Source organism: Macrosteles quadrilineatus, unplaced genomic scaffold, assembly GCF_028750875.1.
Source record: "Macrosteles quadrilineatus isolate MER2022 unplaced genomic scaffold, UCM_ALF_1.0 Scaffold_2__2_contigs__length_208266976, whole genome shotgun sequence".
NCBI classification, from domain to species: Eukaryota; Metazoa; Arthropoda; class Insecta; order Hemiptera; family Cicadellidae; genus Macrosteles; species Macrosteles quadrilineatus.
Window position 1 is genome coordinate 50749940 of NW_026542595.1, and position 21313 is coordinate 50771252.

Sequence of the window (21313 nt, forward strand, 5' to 3'; positions counted from 1 at the left end):
TTTACGCTTATATTTTTACTCAAAAGACGGTAAATATACATGAAAGGTAAGTGGTGATCGATTTCACGTATAATGCTGATCAAGAAGTTATTCATAAAATAACTAAAGAAACAAGAAAGAGTGTTGAAGAGGATTTCGAAGGAATTAATATTATCTTTTTAATAATTCAGCTATTTATAGTATAACTGGTTAAAAGGCGTTGATATTTTGATAGAGGGTGTCTGTGATGTTTTCAAACGTAAATTAATGTAATTAGTTCAGTTTCTTCCATGTTGTTCATGGCTGATCGCATTAATATTTTTAGAACTTACTTTAAGAATAAGTCCTCTTAATACTCAATTATAAGTGATTATAATATTCCATTATTAACAATATAAGTACACATTTCTTATGGTAAACATTTTATTTATGCCATATAAACGTTTACCCCTGATATGACGACTGTCAAGATCCGATAGCGTATGGTGGATGAATAACTACATACACTAATAAAAAATAAAACATTATGAGGTTTTTTTCTATTTTCGTGATTTTTATCAATAAATCTCTGATGAAAGCTCCTCTTTGTATTGTTTACTTCAGCAAGAAAACTCCTTTTGGATAATACTTTGTCATAGCTAAAAAGTCATTACAATCATTTGAATGCTGGGAATATGCAACTATAAATTACCATTTCACATTTCAACTAATTTTCCAGGAGCGAGGTTCTTTGCCATATTTCCAAAAGTTTACGACCTGTAAAATGTTCACCTTTAATCACCTCCAGAAACCCAATTACATTCTTCGCATGGGAATGACAGGTCCGCAGTAACCTCCTGCTTTTAGACGTCTCTTAAAATACAAATCTTGCGCTTGCTATTTGGATTGAAATATACCTTAACATATTTAATGTTATTTGTTAAATACTGGCAACTGATTATACTTTCTTAGTAATTACTAATACTAAGAATGATAATAATAATATACATAGTACAATGATTTGATTGAAACCTTTGTTATTTGTTCTGTATCGGATAAAATAGATTGTGAAATATATTTCCTAAACACATGCACACAGGAAAAAAAATCACTCAATTCTATGTAAACGGCCATGTCCCATGATTTTAGAAGAGTTTAGAAGATTTTCGAATATTTTAGAATACACCTATTGTAAAACAGTTTAGCTGATATAACTATGAACACTAGTTTTGTGTTGAATTGTAATAAAAACCTTTAAGTGGTTGAAGTGTTCATTAACAGTCTGTAATAAGTAATAAATACGTAACGTAAACGAATCAGCGATGTTTTTTTCATTTATCTTCCTAAAAAATTCTATAAAAAAGTATTTTAATTGAACGTGAATGCTTTGAGCTGTAGCTGTTCCATAATATAAATTACTATGAAATTAACGTTTACTTTCTTACCTATTACTCATTTATTACATCCTGAGCAGTCACTTAAATTAATCATAACAAATACGAATAAATTACACCCTACCAGATTTTATTTTTTAAATCTACTTTGATATTCAGAAAATCTGTTGCAAATATGTAGCGGTGCGGTAGCAAGAATCATATTCATTTTATGTCTCGTGTTGAAAATGGTGAAATCTTTATCAGGTTATTAGAAAGTTTTAAAGGTTTTGAACCTTTTAAACCGATGTCACTGTTTTAACCAATGCAATGTTGAAGAGTTGTGCAATAAAGTGTGTGACCTTATAGGGATGGGAGACCCCGCATACGCAAACACTGTTTAACCCCAGTACTAACATATTCGTGGCTGTGATGCATGTCTTTCAGCAAAACATACATGTGGGTGACATTCTACATTGTCTTAGTGTCAAGGGACTAAACCCGTACTCAAATTGAACAGCAGGCCTTAGCTTATTTCTATGTTCTGTAAACTATTTATTAGGAGAACTGTGTGCACATTTGGCATTAATTAGGTTTCAAAACTCGTTTCTTACTCACGTTTTACTTACCTTTTGTCCCAGCATTAAATATCATGCTTTTAAATTGCAACCATACGGTATACATATCGGTTAAATAGAGGAGGTGTCAGTGTGTTACACAGGATGGATATAGTTTAACAGCATACACTTAATTTATCGAAAACTAAATGGTAGCAAATGATATCAGTAGACTTTGTAATGTATTTTTATGGAGACATTGTGTAACTATTACAGTTAATTCCTAAGAGAGACCCCTGCGCAAACTGTGCATTTTTATAGGGTTTAACATTTGTCTCCGTACAATCATTTAACAATAATTAAGGTATTATGAATGTTTGTTTATACAATTAGGTTATAAAAATAACACTACTAATTTATAATACTTATAATATGTCTATTTTAGATCTACAACGTAAAGTGTTAATTTATATACATTAACATAGTCATTAACAGGTATATACCTCAATCATGTTTCAATTATTATCAATGAAAGTAACACATTTTACATTCATTCTCTGAAACGGTTTTGGCTCTGGTATACAATTTCACTGTTGGTAAACTACCAGCTGATAGATAACCAGCTGTTGAACTGCAATGAATTCACATTTAAGACTTAGTCCGGCAGAATTGATCCGAACCCGGTTTTGTCCTATTAAGTTTTTTTTATTGTTGATATGTGATATATAGGGTTAGTAGACCCTAAAACCACCGGGTACTTTTTTGGTACCCTTGGGCAACAGCCGCCATCTTGGAAAATGGCGGGAAACGTAAATTACAGTGTAAGCTTTTACTTAAACGAATGTAATTATAAAACTATTTAAGTTAGAGCAATGAAAGTTATTTTCAAATGTTAACGGTTAAACTCCCTACTCAGAAATACCATATATTAAATATATATAATTTATTTCAAGGTCAGTATTACTTTTCAAAGTTTATAATTTACAAAAACATAATGTCGTATTTCTTTTTATTTCAATTTTGCGCCTTAATCACTCAAAATATGACTATAATATATATTATAACAATTATAGACCTTTGAATTTGGCATCAAGTACATCTATTGGATGCTTTGTTGAATCAAGGGTAACGCCAGGACAAAGCGTTAGAAAATACATTTTTATTTATTTTCAATGAAAAATACGGATAATTTATATGTTCAATAAAATTGTAACATCTTTCCTAAGACCATCCGGTACTTCTCTCTGGCTGTTTTGGTATTGACATGTTTGTAAAATTACCGTATTTCATTTGAACTATTAACTATTTATGTTTAAGGACTTTAAGGCCGAGTTATTCATCTCCAACCCAAAGAAACAATATTTTTTCAAAAATTAAAGTTTAAATTTTGATCAACCAATTGAGTTGTTATTATTAGATGTTGTATGCATTGCAATAAAAACACTCAGTAAACAACTGGCCTCCATTTGAAATGTAAATTAATGAAATCGAACCAGTCTGAGTGAGGTGAATCACACGACTTCAACCAACAAATATTTTAATTTTTGTTTAATTTTCTTTGAATAAAAGATTGTTACGTCGAATACAGATTGTAGGATATTATATTTATCGATCATTTGAGGCATTGTTCATTCAAATCTATCGTGTTTGATGGGATTTATAGAACTTGAAAACCAACTACAATTACAGTTTTTCCAATATTTTTCTTTAATTTAAGATATTGTTTCCGGTTATAGTTACGTTGCATTAAATGCAATTGACTATAATTACTTATTGAGTTACTAGGTTTAATTTAAGCCATAGATAATAAAAATCGGTTGAGTTGAATATGAGTTGTGGACCCCCAAAACAACAAAAAAGATAATTTTTTTACAATTTATTTTCAGTTAAAGATTATGTCTAGAGTTTTTTTTACGTGATATTGTATGTTTTGGTATGAGAATACTCAGTGAAATGAATGCGGTTCTTTTGAGTTATTATTTATTGAAATCTGATGTGTTTGGGGTGAGTTATAAGCTTAAACATAGGATGGAATTTGTTTTTTCTTAACATTTCTCTTTAATTAAAGACATATTTCTCAGCTGCTAAGTATACAAAGTTTTTAGTTCTGGTCTAAACACACTAGGTAAACTTAGAACTTTCAATTGAGGCTTATTTAGTTTAAATATGGAGAGTCTTAGATGAGTTGTAGACCTCTAATTAACATTAGGTTTTAATTTTTTTTAGGATTGTCTTTGATTAAAAAACTATAACTCAAATTCAAAATGAGCTGTGTTATTCATTTTGGTAAAGAAAACCTCAGTAAATCATGGGTTAACTCAGATATGAACCTAACCTGGTGTATTCCTATTTAGTTTCTTTTTATTGTTGCGTTTGATATACACCAGTGTACAGTATTTAAAAACGGCGAGTACTCATGGCACCCTTGGGAATCACAGTTTATTCAAGAAGGTTTTTGTAGCAATAAACCTCTCCAAAGAGTGAGGCATACATCGGTGAATTAACTTTCCTTAGCTATTTTCTTCACTTGTTAGGTATCAAGCTTCCATTTTTATGAACTTTTGCTACGGTTATCCTAAATGTTTGACCACTTTGATTGGGCTCTGGTCAATAATCTCAGGTTGACAAATGTAAGTAAAAATGAGTTTGTAAATATTTCTCTGAAAGATAAGGAAAATGTTGTTGTAAATAGCCCTGTATGTGTAAGTAACTTTTTCAATGATTTTTTTGTAAACCCATTTGAGGGTTGTTCTAAAGGCCAAATCACATCTATGTTGAAACAAAATAGTAGGAATGAGACTCCTATGTGCCCTGTGGTAACCTTGGATGAAACGTTGCAGCTGATCAACGGCCTTAATAACAAACTATCTTGTGGATGGGATGACTTTTCTCCAAAGCTTTTGAAAGATTGTAAATATGAACTTGCTCCTATTTTGTGTCATTTGTTACAATATACAGTTGCTAGTGGTATTTTCCCCGATGTTTTAAAACTAACTGTTGTAAAACCATTGCACAAGAGGGGTCCGAAAGATAATGCTTCCAATTATCGGCTCATCTCTTTGACATCCACTTTCAGTAAGGTTGTGGAGAAACTCATGCTTAAGCACCTAAAAAAGTTCACTATTGAACATGACATAATACCTGAATGCCAACACGGCTTTAGAGAGAGTAGGAGTACTACCTCAGCTGCTGCAGAATTTGTCCACACTGCCTTCAACAAGTTGGATAGTGGTTGTAAAGTGGCTGGGGTGTGTTTGGATCTCTCTAAAGCCTTTGACAGGGTCAACCATGCAATCCTTGTCAATAGGTTAGTTGAGATTGGCCTCCCTTCTTGGCTGACATTGTTGATTAGCAGCTTTTTAAACAATCATATTCAGTATACCGAGATTTTTTATGACAATGGTTGTTCATTGGACATTGTCATGTCAGAACAAAAACATGTTGTTTCAGGAGTCCATTTTGGGCCCTCATCTGTATAATATCTATGTTAGTAATTTTCCTGCTATCAATAACGTTGAAATTAGTATGTATGCTGACGACACGTCAGGGCTCAGTCCTTTGATAAACTCAAGCAGGGCATGGCAGAATTTGTACATAAATCCAGCTCATATTTTGAAAATATTAATTTCAAAGTCAACCTTGATAAGACAGAAATTGTAGTTTTCGGATTGAGTAGTACGGGCATTCCTCTAATAGATTTAGTTAAGGATGATGTGATCTTTGAAAGTAAAGAGTGCTGTAAGTTTTTGGGTTTATATATAGATCAGACCTTAACTTTTAAGAATCATATATCTCATATAAGATCTAGACTTTTAAGTGGAATCAGCCTCCTCAGAAGAATATCTTTTTATTTAGATACAGATACGTTAAAAAGAATTTATTTTGGTGTCATATTTCCTTTCTTGTCTTATGGCCTTATTTTCTGGGGAAGTTCTCCCGACTGTAATTTACATACATTTTTTGTTCTCCAGAAAAGAGCAATCAGACTGATAGCCAAAGTATGGTACAAAAGGTCTTGTAAAGATATTTTTGTTAATTTAAATCTCCTCACTTTGTATGGACTATACATTTATCAATTAATTATGCTTGTGAAAAATGATGTAAAGCACAAAAATAAAAATAGTCAAATCCACAGGTACGAAACGAGACGAAAGGATGATTTCCACCGTGTGAGGAGGAATTTGAACAAAACTGGCCGAAGTCCTTTTGTGATGGGGTTAATTTATTTCAACCACAATATAAAGGAATTAGAAGGCACTAAATTCAAAATATTTTTGAAGAATTGGCTAGTTAAAAAAAGACCGTATTCATCAAAAGTTTCAGATTTAACCGATTCGGCATAACAATTTGGAAAACTACATTTTGAGTGATCTAAGTTGAGCCCAGGTTTGTACACTAAGAGGTAATACTACTTATTGTTTTATTTACATTGAAATTGTATTCTTTTCCTTTTTGACTTTTATTTTGACATTTGTGACTTTTGTCTATGCATTGTTTATATAAATGATTTGATTTGATTTGATTTGACTTCAGAAGCGCGAGTCAAGGCGCGGTCCACTAAGATGGGCCGTAATAGTTGTTCGCAACCTCCACGACTGTGTTCACTGCCACCTACAAATGAAGCTTTCATGGAAAACGTGAAACGTGCACACCTTCAAACCATAATCTGGAAGAATGCTTTGAGTCAACCTCTTTCGATAGACCCTGAAGAATTTGGTTATCACAAAGACAATATCAATAAAGTACTTAGGCCCATAGGTGTGCCGGAAAATGTTGCATTAGCTCCAAAAGAAATTCTGAAGCTAATAAAATGTTAGTGCGATAGTGAAACGCCGTGTCGTACAAAAAGATGTAGTTGCGTGAGCTCAGGCTTAGCTTGCACAGTATTTTGCCATTGTGGACATAAAACCTGTTTGAATGGAAATAGACAAACTGAAGACGACAGTTAAGACCTAGACAAAGTAGAATGATCAAAGTTATCAAGCTTACTAACATTTTATTAAAAATATATTTTTAAAATAAGCGGAATAGCTATTCGTTCAATTCTTACATGTATTATATAAGTTACAATTTTACAAGAACTAAATAGTTTTTAGTATTTTTTTTTTCTTCTAGTAACTTAAAGAAGCTCATGTTTAAATTGGCCAAACTTATATTTTGTTTGCTTGGAGGTAACATAGAACAAGGTCGCATACCAAGTTTTTTTTACTGGGCAAAACATGTATTTTTAGAGGTAAAACATAGTTTTCCGCCGCCATTTTGAAACGGCTCACCTGATATGGCTATTATCTGGTAAATTTATCAGTAACATTATAACGAGATTTCATACCAAATTTCATTATATTCGGGTTAAGAACACGTAGTTTATAGCTTATTTACCATGTTTTAAATCAATCGAATTATTTATTAATATGGACAATTATTATCTCAAATTCTAGAAGTTACCCAAAGGTACTTTATAAGTACCCGCTATTTTCTGCATCTAAATACTACCAAAATTAAATATCAACAATAAAAAAAAACTTAATAGAACAAAACAAGGTTCAAGGGAAATCCCCTGTTTGGCTGTCGGACTATTCTAAATTAACAAATTACAAAAAAATATATTTTTTATTGATTGATAATCTATAGGTACCTAAAACTTTTAAAAATCCAATAATCAATATGTTCCATGAAAGCCAGTATACGTTACCGACTGTTTTCATATCAAAACATAACATAATAATCATTAAAGATATAGGGCTTTATTGAGAAACATATGCGTTGTCTTCAAGCCTTAGGTGAAGACGTTACTTCTAACTACTTTGTTTCTCAAATTTTCAGTAAGCTGCCCTATGAAATTGTTTTGAAAGTTGAAGAAATGAATATTTCTGGGGAATTGGATGTTAAAACTTTGTGCAAATTTGTAAATAACTTAATTTCGATTCGGGAGAAAGCAGAGCAACTGACGACCTCAACACCTAGCACTTCATCTTACTCTAATAGTTTTGTTACTGTTCCCAATCCACAGGCGGACACTAAGAGGTTGACAACTACCCACTCACTCGTGGGAAACGATAAATTAAATTGTATTTTTTGTGAAGGAACACATTGGAATGACCAATGTACAAAATATCAATCTGCTGAGGCACGTAAGAAAGCAATTCAAGGTAGGTGCTACGTATGTTTAAGTAAGGGACACACTGTGAAATTTTGTAAATCACATAAAAGGTGTGTTTACTGTAAACAGCAGAATAATCACAATAGAAGCTTATGTACCAAACAGTTTCCTACAGACCAAATTTCTAGAAACACCATCAAAGTAGACACCCGATCAACTAATCATGCCAAAGCTTTGCCTGCAAGTAACTTCAACCAGAGCAAGGTACCTATAAATACCGAAGAGTCTGCTTTAATTTCTATGTCGGAGAGTGTTATTCTTCAAACTGCAACTATTACTTTGCGTAATGCTGATACTAAACAAGAAACGCGTTGTGGTGTTCTTTTTGATAGTGGTAGTCAGAGGTCTTATGTGTCCAAAGGTTTGGCTTCTAAACTGAGTTTGAATAGTAAATATTGTCAATCATTGTCTTTATTTACGTTCGGCGACCGTGAATCTAAAACTGTTGAGACTCAAGTAACAGATGTTCGATTACTGCTGAACGATGACACATGTATGGATATTATAGTAAACATTGTTCCACATATCACTGGGAAGGTAGTTTCTAGTACCAATATCAACTTAAATACAATTGCTTCCTCCTATCCCAAATTAAAGTTAGCAGACGGCCAGTTTACTTCACAAAATATTGATCTATTAATAGGGAACGATTATTATTTTGATATCATTCAGGGTCAGAAGATAGAAATTTCACCAGGCTTATTCTTAGTGAATAGCAAATTTGGTTGGATCGTAACTGGTAGGCATAACGATAACAATGATCATTTCCCTCTGATGTACGAGTCATCTTTTCTTACTCTAGTAAAACCCAACAACTTATTTCCTAGGTCACCACAAACTTTAAAGCCAGATATCAATATTTGTGAAGGTGACGACATCAAAAACTTGTGGCAATTAGAGACTATTGGTATTAAGGATGACCCTCACGTGAAAGATGATGACATCGCATTGATTAAATTTAATGAGACTGTTAAATTTGAGAATGGTCGTTATTCAGTTTCCTGGCCTTGGAAAGATTATCCTCCAAATTTACCCACAAACTACAATCTTTCTCTCGGTCGTTTGAAATCTTTAACAGATAGACTTTCAGACAAACATAATCTTCTATGTGAATACGACTCGGTAATTCAAACCCAATTGAAAGACGGTATAATCGAACGAGTGAGTTTTTCAGACAGAAACGATGGAGTCCTTCACTATATACCTCATCACCCTATTATCACTGAGTCGAAAACCTCAACTAAACTTAGGATAGTGTATGACGCGTCAGCCAAAACCAGAAAAGGCAACAATAGTCTTAATGATTGTCTTTACCGTGGACCTGTAATTTTGGAAAACCTATGTAATTTACTTTTACGTTTTAGAATGAATGCTATTGGAATTATTGCTGATATTGAGAAAGCATTCCTTCAAATAAATCTTCAAACTCCAGATAGAGATGTAACTAGATTTCTGTGGCTCAAAGATCCTTTGTCAGCACCTACTAAGGATAATATTGAGGAGTATCGATTTTGTAGGGTTCCGTTTGGAATCATATCCAGTCCATTTTTACTCAGTGCTACTGTTTTTCATCATTTGTCAAATTGTGAACTTGATAATCTTAATGAAAGGTTGAAGTCTTCATTTTATGTTGATAATGTGGTTACCGGATGTGACACAGATCAAGAGGCCACAACACTATTTACAACTGCTTCTAGTTTGTTCTCTGATATTAACATGAACCTTAGATGTTGGTCTTCAAACTCAAAGACACTAATGACACAAATACCAATGGAAAAAACTACAACTGAGAATCCTACTGATGTTAATGTTCTTGGATTAAGATGGAACACCAATCTTGACAATCTTCACATAAAACCTGTTAACAATGACAGAAACAAACCTATTTCAAAAAGACAAGTTTTAAGTACTATATCATCCGTTTTTGATCCCTTAGGGTTATTATCCCCTGTAACACTGAAGGCTAAAATCTTTCTCAAACAGTTGTGGGAAGACAATTTGGATTGGGACGAATTACTAGATGAGCCTAAATGTAGGGAATGGAATATTATATGTGATGATATTATTAAAGTAACTGAAGTTTCTATTCCTCGATTCGCAGGATTACGAGCAGATCATGTAGAGCTCCATTGTTTTACGGATGCATCAAAGGATGTATATTCGTGTGCTGTGTATATCAAATTAATTAGTAAGGAGACTGTCAAAGTGACTCTCATGTTTTGTAAAAGCCATTTAACCCCAAAGTCAAAGCCGAAAATTACCCTTCCAAGACTCGAACTTTTAGGAGTGTTGATTGGAACAAGAGCATTACGTTTTGTGGAAGAATCCTTAAAATTTCCTGTTGTAAATAAGATACTGTGGACTGATTCACAATGCGTGTTACGTTGGATTAGCACAACAAAGCTGCTTCCTAAGTTTGTGGAGAGAAGAGTAATGGAGATCAAAACCAACACCGAGACGCAATTTAGATACGTTCCTACTAACGAAAATCCAGCTGATATGGCGACTCGAGGTAAAATGGTGGATAATCTGAAACACTGCAATGAATGGTGGTCAGGTCCACAATGGCTGTCTTGTAGTCAAGACTTGTGGCCGGATTGGTCTTCTGATTTTAACAAGCCATTAACTGAAGACGATATGGTTGAAACTATTGAAGAAAACGTCGTCACCTTGACTACAAAGACCGAAGACGTGAGTGAAACTAGTCCTTTTGGCATAGATATACAAAGGTTTTCATTACTTTCGAAACTGATTTTGACAACAGTTTTTTGTAAAAGGTTTATAAGTGGATGCAGACGGAATAAACAACCAAATCATGTTATTCCTACATCTGAAGAACTCAAAGATGCTCGTTTATCGTGGATCAAACATGTTCAAAACACTTGTTTTAGTGAAACACTAAGTAATATAAGAGATGGTAGGTATGATAGATTGCAGAATCAACTTGGCCTATTCGTTGATATGAATGGACTTATCAGATGTAAGGGTAGGATCTCAAATGCAGACCTTGAAGAATATTGCAAGTTCCCTATACTTCTACCAAAGAACGATTTATTTACTCAACTGCTCATAGAAGAGTGTCACCGTAAGATTTTTCACATGGGAGTGCAACAAACTCTCTCGGAACTTCGGAAATCCTTCTGGATAATCCATGGCAGAGCTGAAGTCAACAGAGCTTTGCGAAAATGTTTGAAATGTTTAAAATACGAAGGTGGACCATACAAGCTGCCCCAAATACCCTCGCTTCCAACAGAACGGGTGACTGAAAGTATACCTTTCCAATTTACAGGACTTGACTACTTTGGCCCTCTCTACATTAAATCCTTTCAAGCTTCTAGAGTTGAAGTTTCAAAAGTTTACGGTTGCATATTCACTTGTTTAGTCACGAGAGCTGTTCATTTAGAGATCACCAATAACTTGTCGTCAGAAGAATTCTTACTATCTCTCAGGAGGTTTGTGGGAAGAAGAGGTACTCCGAGGAAGATTTACTTGGACAACGCTACTCAGTTTAAGAAGGCTTCCTCGTTCTTGAATGATATGTTTGTTGAACATCTCGATACACCAGAATTACTGTCTTATGTAAGTGAAAACCACATCGAATTTACTTACATCCCAGAGTTTGCACCTTGGATGGGAGGAATGCACGAGAGGTTGATATCTTTGATAAAGAGATGTTTAAGAAAGAGTATTGGTTCAGTTACTCTGACTAAATCACAACTCGACACTGTGATGATTGAAATAGAAGCTGTTGTCAACTCAAGACCACTAGTTTATGTATCTTTCTCAGATCAAAGTTTGACTGACTTTATTATAACTCCTGGCCACTTCCTTAACTTCCATGGAAAAAATGGTTTTGTAAATAGTTTGAATGAATGTCAAGAAAACGACATGGAGTTTATTTCTAAAGTGACTGAATCGGACTTATTAAAGATGTGGAAAAAGGGAACCAACAACTTAAATAGCTTTTGGAAGATTTGGAAGAAAGACTATCTGTTGAGTTTAAGGGAGAGAACTCAACATAATATCAAACAAGGAAGAATTCTGTCAACCCAACATCCACAAGTTGGTGATGTAGTTCATGTTCACGACACATTACCCAGAGGGACATGGCGACTTGGGAAAATAGAAGTCCTTAACGTCAGTGCTGATGGAAACGTAAAAAGTGCCAAATTAAAGTTAGGATCTGGGAAATACATCACCAGACCTATTAACTTGTTGTATCCCATTGAAGTCTCTGACGTGAATTCCGGAAAGAAAAAAGGGGCCCAGAACAACTAACTAATGATGTGGGAGTGTGCTGACACAGCTGGTTTTTATTTTTGGTTTCCATGGAAATAATTGATTGTAAATAAACTAATACTAAAGAAAGAAAGTTGATACAATTTTAACTCTTTATTTATTCTACATTTATTAACTTAAAACTTAATTTAAAGCAGGAAAACCAAACATAATTAAACTAATCCACGGATTCACTATACTCTGTGCTTCATACAATGAAACAGTGGCATACTTAAATGCAGCAAATGACATTGTGCAACCAGAAATAACTGAAAATGCCTTTACACAATTTGTTTTCGATAATGCGGATGTGAACACTAGAACGATGGACATGGAACAATCCATATACTTGGTGGAATCAAGTGTGTAACGCCAGCTAATGCTTTTGTAACTTCCCCTCCTCTCATTCGTGATACTAAGAAGAATATTAATCACATTATAAATGCTATACCTATATAATGGCACTACAAGAAATCACCCAGGCTTGGGGTTCAGAACTTAGAAATTAAATCAATCGATGTATCAAGTTACGACGTTGATGTGATAAGAAATGGGTTTAAGTTGAACCTCCACTGGATTGCTGGATTCTCCACAAGCTGGATAAACTCCACAAAGTGTCTCCCTTTCTGGAATGGATACATGCAGGAAGCCATGAAAGAATCTGGAAGCTATCATACATCAAAAATCATTCCAGTACCGTTCATAAATCTAGATGCAAGTAACATGACAACAATAAACTCAGCTTTGACGGACGCTGCTTCTGAGTGCAAGAAAAGAAACTCATGCTGTATAGTTACCTTTGATCAACCGCTTTTCATTAAGGCTTGCGAAGTGGTTGAGGGAGCAGAGAATGACAACCTTTTGTCTTCTGTCATTGTTAGACTTGGAGGTTTTCATTTACTCATGAGTTTTCTGGGTTGTATTGGAAGTATCATGAAAGGAAGTGGCATTGAAGAACTTTGGGGAATTGTGTATGCCAAAGCTACTGTTCCTCATTTGATTTCAGGGCATGTTTTTTTATGTATGTTAGGTTGCTCTCTTTAAATGTCTAATAGACAAGTCTCCTAATCTGACAAATCAGGTCCTAGACTCTGTAATAACAAACTCAGAAAAACTGATAACAAATGAAATGTCACCAGATGAAATTTTCACTTTGGAATCAGTAAGTAATATAGTGGAACAAGTTCTTGTGACCTGCAAGAATGAATCTGAGGCCAGTAGGACAGCTAAGCTTTGGATTCAGCATATGAACATGGTTATCCTTGTAATATAATTTATTAAAGCTGAAAGAACTGGAGATTTTGATCTACATTTGAATACTGTTATTAGCATATTACCTTTTTTCATGCTGCAGGTCATCACTTATATGCGAAAAGTGCTCATCTATACCTTCAAACAATGATTGAGCTCCCACTGAAGATGAAAAAAGAAGATTTTGAACGCTTTTCTCAAGATGGGGTTTTCAGGATTCGACGTTCTGCTCGATACTGGTTTGGTACATGGCCAGATATGGTCATTGAAAAATCACTGATGAGACCTATGAAATCGATTGGGGGCCTAACCCATGGATGGGGAATAACACAAAACACACTTCTACGATGGACCTCGTCCATCCCATTGTGCACAGAGATTACAAGAGCGGTTGAAAGGTTCTGTGGCAAATATCTGAAAACGTTTGAGCTAAATAATAATACAGAAGAAAACCCGGCCAGGAAAAATCGAGATACAAGATCAGAAAGTGTTCTGTAACTGGTTATCGGAACACAATCCATGTTGTCAAGAATCAGGGGAATTAGTAAGCTTATCCTCTGGTCTGGTAGGCGATGCTTCAGTTACATGTGATAAAGCTAAGGATTTGAACAGTCAATGAGGGAAATGACTGGACAGAATTTTGGCTCAATTACAATCAAAAGGAAATTCTAAGTTAAATCCCTCGCAACGGTTAATTCGTCAATTAAATTGGGAGACGATTCTGTCATCGTGAATACGCAGCAGCTTTTCAACAGGATTATATGTGTTGAAAATGAACCTGAAAAGCTAAAGGAGTGTTTCAAATTTGAACTTGCACCGAGACCTCCTTCTTTATTTGACGAAGATCAATGAGAAAAGGAATAAAATCTCCACCTTCAGCCTTTCTACCTGAGGAATCAATCAACATTCCTGATAACTGTAGGCCTATGTACATTGTAGATGGTGGACATCTTTTGCACAGTGTAAAATGGCCACGACCTGCTACTTACGGAGACGTTATTAATTGTTACATTTCATATATACGGTCACACTTGAAGGATAGGTGCGTGGTGGTCTTTGATGGATATCCTGATCAGGCAACAATTAAATGCTGTGAACAGCAGCGAAGAGCTTCCAGAAGAACCTCTGCTACAATTCAACCACTAGGAAATAATTTCACTACAACAACACAGGCAGAGTTGTCAAACAATCGAAACAAAAAGTGTTTCGTAGAAATGCTCGCTGAGAGGTGCTTGAAAAACAACATTAATGTGCGCTTGGCATTTTCAGATGCTGATTCCTTAATTGTGTCAACTGCATTAGAGGAAGCAATGAAAGGTGAAACAGTCGTGGTTGTGGGCCAAGACACCGATCTGCTTGTTCTATTAACTTCATTTGCTTCGATAACTGACAAGGTAATGTTTTGCGCCCAGCTAGGTCCAAAACAAAAGAAACTCTGTTCAACATATGAAGACAACAAACCGTACTGGGAGAACTCGGTGAAGTTATTCTATTAGTACACGCTGTAACAGGTTGTGACACGAGCTAAGCTATATTTAAAAAAAGGAAAATAAATGCCCTGAAACTTGTACAAAAAGACCGTGCTCTAATGGAAGACATGAAAGTTTTTACCAGACTAGGTGCAACAAAAGCAGAGATATCTGCAGCAGGAGAAAAGTTTTTAATTCGCCTATACAGTGGATCAAATAGTACAACCTTAGATGACTTACGGTACTTCAGATATAACTACATTGTTTCCAGATAAAAACTGAACTGAACTGTTTACAATCTGGCGTCTTTACCCCCCACAAGTGATGCAGCAGTTCAGCATTCCTATCGTGTGTATTTACAAATCTAGGAATGGAAAGAGAATCAAATGGACTTCTGACTGGGGTTGGATGAAAACTGGAAGTACTTTAATTCCCATGTTCATAACAAAAAGTCCTGCTCCGTCTGAGCTGCTAAAACTTATTTCCTGCGATTGCAAGACCAACTGTACCAACAGGTGTCAGTGTCGTAGGTCTATGCTTCAGTGTTCTGCCATGTGTCGACATTGTCAAGGGTTGTCATGCGGAAACTCTGGCCAAGCATTAGAGCTTCAGTCTGATAATGAATGAGATTGGGGCAGTAACAGTAATGTAACAGTAACATTTAACAGTAAGCAATGATAAGTGTTTTAATTAAAAATAATTAATTGTATTATAGAGGGTTGTTTTTTACTAAATACAATATTAACATATTATTGCTGATTAATTTTTTTTATGTCTTAATTCTTTGGTAAAATTCAATATCCATTTACTAAGATAACTACCACTACATATAATAGGTGTTTTTGCAAGGGCTGTTGTTAAGCCGTGGACGGGAATAATGGAGGAAGTGCCAGAAAATAACTTTCGGTACGTGTTAAGAACGATACTTTTCATCACGACGCAAAAAATGTTCTTAGAAAAAAGGAATTTTCAAATTTATTTTTTAAATATTGCATTTTATGGCTAAACGGTTAATTATATCGAAATACCCTTAATACAAAGTTGTAGCTCTTATTTTGGCGAACGTTTTTTACATTTAATGTTTTTTTTTATAGGATGAATAGTTTTTGAGTAATCGGGAAAAAACTGTCTTTTGGGCGCCATTTTCCAAGATAGCGGCCGTAGCACAAGTATTTTTTCTAGAACTTTTAGTATGTTATTCCGGAAGTAAAACTCAATATACGTACCAAGTTTTACACTTATAAGAGTTTTTTTAGGAAATGGAGAAATTTGGATTTTAAATTACTACACTATTAGAGCCCGAAAGGGTTTTTGATAATCAGAATGTGTCTTCATGTCAACCGGGAATGTCAGCTATCATCACACCAAATTTCAGCCCAATCCGACCAGTATTTTTTGCGTTTACTTGTCACAAACATCCATCCATCCATCAATACATCCAAACTTTCTCACTTGTAATATAAGTAGGATTAAGTTAAAATAATAGATGTAAGTTTATAACTTATGAAACTCTGTATCTTCTCTACCATTTTGTACCTGTAATGTTGAAAAGAAATACTACATAATTACAAGTAGTACTATCTATAACTCTTTTATGAAGTTTCAAATATATGTTAAGGGAAATGTTAACATCAACATTGCGATTTCGAACCAAACATCTTAGAACTATCAGCTTCAAACTTAATTTAAGAGGTTTGAATCCATGCTTAATGTATACATATATACGATTCATAACGTCATTGTTTTTTGCATGTTAGTAAATGAGTTGTTTAATATTACGACGATGCAAACTCAATACAATTATGAAAAACCAATTTGTTTTTTTAATAATACAACGTTGAAGTAATACAATTTTATTACGCAGTCTATAAATATTTTTTTATCACAAGCGTCAATCGTGTGTGCTTTCATATGAAACACGTGTTATAAGCCATTTTTAAATGAAGTCTTATTTTAATATTCATACACTTTCATATACAGTCAAATGTAAAGAAACTAAATTTAGCGAAATGTGTTACAGTGTGCACGATACAACATTGATCAAAAATATTCGTTTTCTGAATGTAATATACACCATCATGTTTATATGAGTATAATATTGTTGGTATATGCTCTATTTATTTCCTTTCATTCAATTTATGTATATAATGTAGTAGTCTTGAGTTTACGTGATGAAAATTCGTTGTACAACTGTAAAAAGCAAACGCTTCACTGTTTATTTTTATATACAAACCTTTAGACATAATAACTCTTATCAAAATTGTCAATCATTACCAATACAGCATGTAATCGAATACTAACTGGTTACGTTGCGAGATTGCCCATTCATGATTACTCGAATCATAACAGTGAATTGAATGTGATGAATAATTTATCGTCAATTAACCATTCGACGAATATTGCATTGTCACGGAAATTATATTGTGCATTGTAACCAAAATACTAGTTATGAGATGAGTAGTTGTGCTACTTGTGAGATCCTATAATTTGTGTTTCAGATTATTAGACATATATATTTGACTAATCAAAACTATGTTTCAATTAAAAAATTCACCTCAAAACGAGTTTTCAGCTGAGCATAAATAGAAACGAAACGTTTTAAAATGAGACATCAATATAATAAACCTTTCATAATATTCAAGGAAGCTGCAGTATCTAATAAAGGTAATTGATTGATGTACTTTTAAATAAAAAAGATCAAAATAGAAGGTAAACAATTAGCTGTTGAATGCGATCAAAACTTTGGAGTGAGCCGAGAAATAGATCAGGTATTGTAATTGATTCAAATATTTAGTTGACATTGGGCTTTGGACGGTATAATCCCGTCAGACATCTCAGAGCCAATTATCCTGGATTAATTGATGACGTATGTTGGGTCAGATGTGGGATAAACACAAGTCTCCAAACATAACATAACGTAACTTATCAAATATCAACTAAGCTCTCATTTACAAGCTTTTTTGTGATTCTGTCATTTCAATATATTCATTGAAGTAACACATTATTTCTTTGTACTCCAAAGCGGAAATAAAGTTGTAAAGGAATGGCTTTAGATGAAATGGCAAAACAATCAAGAGTCTAAAGATGAAGCCAGATTTTATTTTGTAGTTATGACAATATACAACCTGAAATTTCCATGTTCCCAAGATCAGATAAACGTACTTGCCGGTCATAATTGGATCGAAAAGTCATATATTTCATTTGTATATATTTGTTTACCAATGGAACTTTAGGTAAGGTGGATTCAGAACCATTGGGTTACAAAGTATGTTAAAGCTAAAAGCCATTCATGATATGTGGGTTTTAATCGTCCTCCTTGTCGTCTGTACCATTAAGAGTTAAGCGGATCCTCACCAATTTCAATAAATAAATAGTCTTCATTTAAATTTAATGATTGCTCATACCAGTTTTAAAAAGGAAAAGAAATTGTATGAGAATAATTACTGTATTGTATTATTATAATTAGATTCAGTTTTCAACTATTAACTATCAAGCATCGTTCCTGATTAAACCCATACACCATTACACCATATATGTTATTCTTCCAGCTGTGAACATGAAGCGTGAAACTAATTACAGCTTCTGAAGACATTATAAAACACCACCACATCGCGATCGAGTGTCTGGGTTTCTAATTAAATAACCACAGCGAGAGCAATATCTATCTCGCTGCACATAACACAAGTGAATAGAGATGAGATAACCGGGACAACGATGTCAGTAGGGCAAGGGCTCCGTGATAGAGCGAGGCACTTGGTAAAGTAAACCAAAGTAATAACTTCTGGCAACACTTCGTTTGATGTTAACAACTCTAGTTTGTTGGTATATCATATCAACACCTAAGAAACCAAGAAAATTTAAATCTTACCAAACATCTACAACACATCTCTTGGGCATGAATGGCGTTAGTTTGTTGGTTTATCATATCAATATGTTTGTATCTGTGAAAACTCTAAACACTCTATAAAACTGAAACACCTTTTTTGACATGAACTATTCTAATGTGTTTGCTTATCATATTAACATATTAGTATATTATAAAAGTAAATTGTATATAACACACACTTAACAGCACCTCACCCTTAAAAATGAACAAATTTAGTTTTTTTTTGCTTATCGTTTAAGTAGTCGACATCAATTATGAAACAATTGACACCACATATTTTGTTAGGGTTTTTAACCAACTCTCTAGTATTTGGTTTTATTGCTTTGTAGTCTTATATCTAAATACAGCAAAGAATAATCTGGTATATCTATAACATTAGAAGGAAATACCCCGGTTTGACAGTGTGCTATAATCATTCTAAATACCTATATAAATCAAAAAGGGTGTTCACCATTGATTAGTCTGTGTTACGCGTCCATATCTTACTCACAATATTATGCTTGAACCACTTGTTCATGTTACAGGCGTGAGCATGGTGTGGGTGCCTGTGGTCACCATGCTGTGCTGGTCTCCGCAGGTCTTCGCCCCGCACCCTCACCATACCAGTACCTCACATCTAGAGCCAGCTGACAGAGCGTTGCGCAGTGAGTATATCCAAATATGAAATAGTTATTTACACTGGTCTGAGGTATAAGTAGTTTAAATATGGAGAAAATGGAGTATGTACTCACTGTTTTGCTGTTTATAAGTTTGTCAACATTTTTAATAGAGTTTGTTTTCATTTTTAAAATATGTTTGACCTATGATAAAGGTTGAAGAATCTTTCAAGAGTTAAATGAATGTTATCGTCAAGTCTACGTTGTTTGGAAATAATGGCCCCGTTACCAAAACATTATAATTGTGTTTACTTATTAGAATAAAATCCAAAAGTATTATACTTTAAGCTATGAATGTAAATTGTTACTTAAGTACCGTACACTTATTTTACTGTATTAGCAACATTTTCAGAACTGAAAAATATTTACTTCTTATAAATACGGACCATTTCACAAGTGTACTTCTCTTAGAATCAATATTAATTCGTTTCTTGATGGTCATAAAGGCTAGACTCACAGGTTGCGTTTTTCTATTTATTTTTCACTTAAGGAAATGTTATGTGTCTTAACTATTATTTCTAAGATAAATTATGTAACAGTTAATAAACAGAATCATAGTCTCCATTAAAACGCTGCTTTTATCTGATTCCAGGAATACATCCTGGAATAGAATATATAAATTATTATGTTGGTCATAAAAGCCCTAACGATATTCTCGAGAGAGATAAATTATTCAAGAGCCAATCCCAATTAAATCTGAGAAAATCAGCAGGTATTTACTGAAGGGAACAATAATAAGGAGAATATCTTGTCGTTGTTGGTTGATCGGTTCTCCAAGCGCAGACGAGTGTTTGTTCTGCTTCATCGCTCGAAGCGTGATATTTATCTACCTTCTATTGTGCTTGACAACGATCTCAACTATTATTTGATGAAATATTTTAATAATTGGTAATTTATACCCTTTGCTATAACCACGTACTAAACTTTCCCTATGAAAATTGATTTTCGACTGACAGGAGATTTCAGGAAAAGATTCTTTTATCAAATTAAACAATCGGAAGGTTAGTCTTTTTTTTCTTTTATTGTGAGCGGAACTCAGATGTTAATTTTTAGTAGTTATACTTTGTAGATAAATATTTGTATATATTAATTGTACAAGCTGCGAGGTTCAACTAGTTGAAATATAAATTGATTTAGTATTTCGTAGAAAATGCTTTAGAATTTTCCCCCTACGAACCACTTTTAAAATTGTATAATAATATTTAGTATTGCAATGTTAATTTGTTAACAATATTGAGGTGGTTTGGATAAGAAACTTTATTCTCTTTCTTGAAATTCATCTATTGACCGCCATAAATGGCCATCCAGGCATCAACGCCGATTATGCTCCTACCGATAGGCCACGGTTATTTCTAGTAAATAATGTACAATTTAAAATGTGGTTTGATAGAAATTTAAAATTTTTAAGTAAATCATAGTTACTTTTATGTAAAAATGATATTCTATGAACTAAAGTAAATAATACATTTCCATCTCAAATCCTTTACTAACACATTACTCAACCAGAATTAAATGTAATAGTGGTAATAGGAATATTTATGTATGATAACTCATTGCATGTTTGTCTAATTTCACACTAATACTTATTTCTAGGGAAGTTATATAGGTAACTTTATATATTTTAATGTCAACGAGGACATTAAAGTTAGATTTCTGATAAAAATCTAGATTCAAAACTTAGATAAAATTTAGCAAATATTTCATAAAAACCTTCACTATCTTAAT

At 33.7% G+C, this 21313-nt stretch overlaps 1 protein-coding gene across 1 annotated transcript; it reads left to right on the forward strand.

Moving 5' to 3' along the window:
* Nucleotides 1–11009: 11009 nt before the first annotated feature.
* On the forward strand, nucleotides 11010–12326 carry LOC128984183 (uncharacterized). Its single transcript, XM_054403478.1, has one exon. The coding sequence runs from the start codon at nucleotides 11010–11012 to the stop codon at nucleotides 12324–12326; it is 1317 nt and encodes a 438-aa protein (XP_054259453.1).
* Nucleotides 12327–21313: the final 8987 nt, after the last annotated feature.